Source organism: Gadus macrocephalus, chromosome 16 (assembly GCF_031168955.1).
Source record: "Gadus macrocephalus chromosome 16, ASM3116895v1".
In the NCBI taxonomy this organism is placed as follows: Eukaryota; Metazoa; Chordata; class Actinopteri; order Gadiformes; family Gadidae; genus Gadus; species Gadus macrocephalus.
In genome coordinates, this window is record NC_082397.1 from 23535367 (window position 1) to 23542100 (window position 6734).

General features: G+C 43.3%; 1 protein-coding gene across 1 annotated transcript; it reads right to left on the reverse strand.

Moving 5' to 3' along the window:
• Window positions 1-1785: 1785 nt before the first annotated feature.
• Window positions 1786-5102, reverse strand: LOC132474672 (zinc finger protein 862-like). The gene is made up of 5 exons (XM_060075499.1): window positions 4778-5102; window positions 3388-3608; window positions 2877-3094; window positions 2462-2599; window positions 1786-2256 (listed from the first exon to the last, which is right to left on the reverse strand). Exons 1-5 carry the CDS (start codon window positions 4829-4831, stop codon window positions 1883-1885), a joined length of 1005 nt encoding a protein of 334 aa, XP_059931482.1. The 5' UTR covers window positions 4832-5102; the 3' UTR covers window positions 1786-1882.
• Window positions 5103-6734: the final 1632 nt, after the last annotated feature.

Below are 6734 nucleotides of genomic sequence, written 5' to 3' on the forward strand. Positions count from 1 at the left end.
TGATCATTGTAGTATAATTGAATGCCCTCTTTCATATTATATGATACTTCCACCACTGGGACGTGGCAACAACTCTCCAAATCCATATGGGGAGGGGGGGGGGGATGCTTTTGGACAGTAGGGGTGTACACTAGACATAAATAGGAAGCAAACTCAGGAGAAGGAATGACCTCTCACAAATATTTATTGAATAAATTGTTTCAAATAACCCTGCCTCGTTACATCAATGAACTTGGTGTTTTGCTTTAAAAAATAGGTTATAGAAGAAGTCTAAACTGCAGAAAATAAAAACATCCAAGCCGCCTTTTAAGGATACCTCGGAATATCTGTCTATTTTTTAACCGTCGGACCCCAGTTTACGACAAAAACAACACAATTTACGGCAGCTCCTTTGCCGCGTGGTTTTTAGAGCCATGTAAGGATTAGAGGGGGCGGTCGATAGTAACCACCATAGCAACCATGACGGTCAAGTGACTGGATGCAGCCCCGTTGAAAAAAATAGAATACCACCCAACACACTCAGGAGATTAATGATATTTAAATTATTATGACCATGAAGTCTTTATTTGCATGGGTTTACATTTCGTTCTGTGTAGCATGGAAAAATCGGAGAAACACTCCCATTCAGAATGCATTGGTTTACATTTCGTTCTTTGGAAAACAGGTTCTTTAGTAATAATATTTGAGGGAATATTTTTTTGTTGTTGTTTTAGCAGCGAAATGCACCGTGTGTGTGTGTGTGTCTGTGTGTGTCTGTGCGTGCGTGTGCGTCTGTGTGCTTGTGTGTGTGTGTGCGTGCGTGTGTGTGTGTGTGTATAACACGCTATTTTATGTTGAAATGCGACGTAATCCAGTGTTCACGAAACGTACACTGTCAACGTATGCTTTTGGCGACTGGGTTGGCTCTCAGATATACGTGTTTCTAACAAGATGATATCATTAAAAGTTACATAAAGTAACAGTTTAATAGCACAAACGCAGGAAGCACGTGAGCTGCTAGTTTAGCGAAAGCAGCCTAACAACCTGACGTCGTTGAAACATGCGAGCGAGCCGATCAAATCCTAATAACTATAAAACTAAAGATCAGACACAATCACTGACTGAAGATTATGCAATTAAAAAGTATATTTCTCGCTAGAAATGTTATTAGAAACACGTTTAACGGTGAATCGGTGCTAAAATATTGCATTTCCCATTCAGATAATAAAGATTAATAAAGATCATACACATTCACTGACTGAAGATTATGTAAGGAAAATGTACATTTCTCGCTAGAAATGTCATTAGAAACGCGTTTAATGGTGTATCTGTCCTAAAATATTGCATTTCCCATTCAGATAATAAAGATTAATATAAGCTACGCCGTGTTCCGGAGCCGCGGGGGATTCTGGGAATTGGGGTTGTGAGTTGACAAATGGGGCTTTTGTTAACTTGTTTTGTTGTTAGGATTAAGTGGGGTTGATGGGTTTGGATGTTATGTGGTTGTGTGTTGTTCTATTAACATTGTTCGTGTGTTCATTGTTGTCGACACCGTCACCGAGAGTGAGGGCTCTAAATTAACTTTTTTGATCACCAGCCAATGTGGCTGGTAAGTTTCTGAAGTTACCAGCCAATCAGAATTTCCACTAGCCACATTTTTTCCCGTGCAAAAAAGACAGATTATGAGAGCCACTGAATTCATTTGATCATTTTATTAACTAAAGCTTTAAATTCATCTTACAGTGAAGTTGGGAATGTATATCCAATTAAAATTAAATCCTAACCGCCAGAAGGTGGGGCTGGGGCCAGTGTTTAACAACTTAAAACTTTAAACAACTCTAAACATGTTTTAGTGCAGATAATGTACAAAATTACACAAATGTATTATGTACAAAGAGACAGGTTAAACATCATCAGAGGCAGAGCTCTTTGAGGACTCTGACTCAGAGCCCCCATCTACATCAGTTCCATTTTTCTTCCTCACAAAGTGTGGCCGGCGTGTGCGCACACTGTCACCATGCCAGATTTCTATGGCTTTGCGTGGGTCGAAGTCTTTGATGTCCGGTGAGCACAACTGTGTTTTCAAAAGGTCAGCTAGTGTCTCCCCTTTCAGGCTTGAGCGCCAGTCACTCTTAACCTGCTTCATGACACTAAACCCCCTCTCACAGTCAGCTGTACTTGTCGGAATGGTGAGCAGGGCATCAAACAGGTGTAGGACATCAGGACACTCATGGCGCAGCATTCTGTTTACTGCAGGCCATGTCTTCTCAATGGTCCCTGTTGCAGGGTCAGACAGACAATACAAAATGAGATGTTACGGTATGCACTTTCAGTGACTTTCAAGCACATGGAAAACAAATGCAAATTTAGTTAGTAAAAGATGGCATCACATTTGGATTGTACCTTTAACAAATGACCTACTCAAGACTATTGTTAAAGAGTCACATCAGACTTCATTTTCTTAAACTTCATTCAACAGTACCTTGGCTGAAACCTGCAGTGTAAAGTTGTGTTTTCAGAATGGTCCATTGATCTGGAATCAAGTCAATATCCACTCCAGCTGTCAGTAGAAGAGGTCGGAAGTGACTAATAACCTGGTCTACATCATCATCACCAAAATCTGAGAACAAAGGGGAAAAACATTGATACAAAGTTAAAGCTGCAGCCTATAACTATTTTTGTGTTATATTTGTTATATTTATATCTGTGGAGAGGGTCTTAGAAAGCAGAGCTGCAGCACAGTAGAGAGGAAGGAGGAGGGACCTGGAGGCTGTACTCATTCAAATTTTCTGGCTAAGTCCACTTTTTTCTCCAAACTACAGACTGCAGCTTTAAGGAGTTGTCTTAAAACATAAAATGGGAATATATTTGTTCATTACATTTTAATTATTACTGACCTGCACTTGTGTCTGTCTCTGGCCAGCACTGGAAATTTATCAGTCGCATTGCCTTCAGGACACCACTGTTTACATCGGCAAACCTAGAAGTGATGCACTGGCACATGGCATCTATGAGATCATTCTTGGACTTGTCATGCTGGTCAGGCTTTGTCGGTTTCAGAAGGACTCCCTCATAGATGTCCGTCTCCAGTGCTGCTCTCAGCTTAGGCCCGGGTCTACAGTTGTGCAGAGATGAATGGATGGGTTTGATTAATTATCTATCTTTACATACATATTGTGAAAAAAGTGTGAAAACACACTAACACAACCTAAAATCAAATAATGAATTGTATGACATATGATACATATCTTATACATACATATACATAATACATACTCACCATATTTTAGATGGTGATTTTAATTAGTATTTATTGTTTTTATTTATCATTATACCGAGACCTGAGTTCTGCATTTTGTTCTTTTCATGTCTCATGGGCAGAATGAAAAAAAGTATTCTATTCTATACCTTGACTTGTACTTTTCTATGACAGCCTGAGTGGAGGACAGGCAGCTATGAGCCTCAGCCAGGGTTACTGCTGACTTCTGCAGTGACTTGGAAAGGTTGCTCAATTGAAAGATGATGTCATGGAGAAGACAGCAAAACCGTAGGACTCCGCCATCCTTTGCTATGTTAAGGAAGCCCTTGGCCTTTGCCCTCTGAACACTGACAGTGGTCTCCTCCTGGGCCTACAAACAAAACAACAGCATTAAATCACAGACAACATTTACACTGAATTCCAAATTATTATGCAAATATGATTTTAGTCTCATATTTATTTTGTTTTTCCAATGCAATTCTTGGCTTGTATTGTGTCTCCTACCTGTTTATATCACTGACAGACATGTGTTTGACATGTAAATGTATTAAGCAAGGCACAAATATTAAATTATCCACCTACACTGTTGGTTTTAGTAGGCTATAAATTATCATACCTTTTCCTGTAAGTGGCGTACAACAGCAGCATAGCCCCTGAGGAAATGGTCTAGTGCTTTGAGGAGATGTGGCAGCCACCTGGTTCCACCTACTCTGGTTGGCATCAAAGCCTTCATGTGGAGCTCCCCGAAGTGTTGCTTTAGGCTGGCCCTGTTTACTCCACTCTTGTGATACAAGGTGTAGAGTCCACTCAATAGGTCCTCAACCTTCTTGGCCATCACATTTTTCCTCACTGCATCTGAAAAGGCGAGCTCAAGTCTATGGGCCATGCAATGGATCCCCAGCACATACGATCGGTCTGCACGCAGCTTGGTAACTACACCATTGTTGACTCCTGTCATTACAGCTGCTCCATCTGTGGTGATGGCCACCAGCTTGCTCTTCCAATCAGTGCTGACTTCACTCTCCATTACATTACACACAGCTTCAGCTATGCTTGTAGCATCTGGCTTTGAAACAGCTTTTATCCCGACAAAATCAACTTTGATCTTCCCCTCACTGGCACTCCTGGCATAGACCATCTCTTCTTCAATCACTGCACTGTCCAGGGATCCGTCTGACATGACAGAGATGAACTTGACATCTGACAATCTTGCCCTCATCTTTCTCCTCACATCCTCCGCTATGTAGTGAATGAACTCTTTTGCCTGATAGTCATTTGTGTATGTCTCTCCTATCTTCAAGCCTTTCTTTCTATCAACCCTGAAATAAATAATAACCAAAAACACATATATAAAAATGCTTGTATTAGGGCAATCGTGGTGGCCACATGATATATTCATGTTAAACCTTTGCATGTTATGTGACTGATAAAGTGTGAGGCTGAACTTTAAAATAGTTACTAAAATAGTACTGTCAATATACCGTATAAAATGTAATGAGTCTGAAACATGTAAATAATAAAGTTAATCCACTTACTCACACATCCATGCGAAGTCGGTGAAAGGCCTGCCTTTTTTCCCGATGGCGTGGGCATTGCGAAAAAGTAGCTCCATCTTCTCGAACTCGGACGTCTTCATTAAGGCAAGGCTCCTTCCAGCTTCACTCTCTTCGATACGACACGTCTTGGCGGTTTTCGTCCTCAGGCTCTCCTGATGACTTCGGGCACTCTCATGATCCTTTACTGCTTCTACTTTGAAATTATTGGTTCCTACCACGAAATTATTCGTTTTGTGTTTTTCTTTAGCATACATTCGGCAATCCTGACAGAACATTACGCTGTTTTCGTGATCATACACGAGCCACTCACGACCAACGAGGTCCAATATCCTCCTCCTCCCCTACCTCTTTGGTAGGAATATCCTTTCTCTTGATGGCCGGCTGTCCCAACCATCGCCACATCTTGTTTGTGTTTGTGTCTGTATTTGTATTTGTACCGGCGTCTATCGTTTTTTCCAACCCAAGAGTGACCTACGCCCCCTCCCCTAGTACGGCAGCCTCGACGGATGCGTTCCCATAGAAACCGTGCTCACGCGTCCCGCGAAATAGATGGTAAAGTTACTCATTTATCACCGGCCAAGCCGGCTAGTGAGTTTTTTTTAATACACGCCAAAATGAATTTTCACCCGCATTTGGTGGGTTGGCGGGTGTTAATTTAGAGCCACGTGACCATCATTTCGTGCAGCTGTTCCGTGTTGAAGTCTCGTTCAATAAAAACCAACTCTCGTTGTCGAGCGTTCAATAAAAACCAACTCTCGTTGTCGAGCGTGCCCCCCCCCCTACAAACGTGTCTCCCCCCCCCCCTCAACTAACGTGTTACCCCCCCCCCCCTACAATCGTGTCGTCGTCCCCCCCCTCAACAAACGTGTGTCCCCCCCCCCTCCCCGGTCAACAACAGTCTTACCTCCCCCCCCCCCCTAAACAATCGTGTCCACAATTTGCCGCGAAAGCCGTGAAACCCAAACCCCGAAACCCGCCTCCACAGCGGCACGCGTGGATACTGTAGGTATAACACGCTATTTTTTACGTTGAAATGCTACGTATCCAGTGTTCATGGAAACGTACACCGTCAACGTTTTTTCTTGGCGACTGGGTTGGAGTGAGATAGAGGGAGTGCAACATAAAGAGGGAGAGAGAGAGAGTTAGTGAGGGAGAGATAGAGAGGGAGGAAGAGAGGTAGGAAGAGCGAGACAGAGATGGGGGAGAGAGTCTGCCTGTGTGCGTGTGTGTGTGGGGAGGGGGGGGGGAAGAGTGTGACTGTGAGAAAGTGTCAGCGATAAAAAGAAGCCAGAGTGAGAGCCGTTGACCCGGGCTCAACCCAGCCACAGAGTCTCTAAGGTGCCAAACTCTCTCCTACCGCTGCTCTCCTCCCCTCTGCTCCCCCAATTCCTGGCACCTCCTTTTTCCCCCCTTTTTCAATTTAACTTTTTCCCCCAACCCCATCACTCGTCCTCCACAGCCCTCTAACTTTGGACCAGGGTGCGAGACACCGTTTCTGTGATGAATCATTGAGTTGTAAACGTCACCAGGCGGCCGGCTCAGTGCGTCCAGTCTGACCACAACTCTCTAGATCTCTGCACACAAGTGACCGGGCTCGCTGCTGCTGCCGATACGGGCTCATTCACACTACCTCCGTCAGTTGACGGATCTCATTGACTTTGCATGGGGAGCTCGCAAAGTCCATTGTGGGTCCATCCGTCCATACGGATGAAAAAAATTGAGAAATTTTCAACTTTTCAGGCAGCGGTGGATCCGTCGGCCAATCAGATTGCGGTTATGCAAATACACTCCACGCGTCTACTAGATCCATTAAGCAAGAACAAGCAGGAAGAAGCAAGAAAAATCTGGCCGTTATATTCTTTAAAGGGGAACTATGTAACTTCTTCGGCTACCTTAATATAACAGGTTAAGAGTCATAGTGATGGTTCTATTACTTTTTT

Coding starts and splice junctions, on each gene's coding strand:
- LOC132474672 (XM_060075499.1), bottom strand. CDS start 4,831: ATGCCCACGCCATCGGGAAAAAAGGCAGGCCTTTCACCGACTTCGCAT. Junction 3,609..4,777: donor CACCGACTTCGCATGGATGT/GTGAGTAAGTGG, acceptor TTTTGTTTGTAG/GCCCAGGAGGAGACCACTGT. Junction 2,600..2,876: donor AGAGACAGACACAAGTGCAG/GTCAGTAATAAT, acceptor CTTTGTTCTCAG/ATTTTGGTGATGATGATGTA.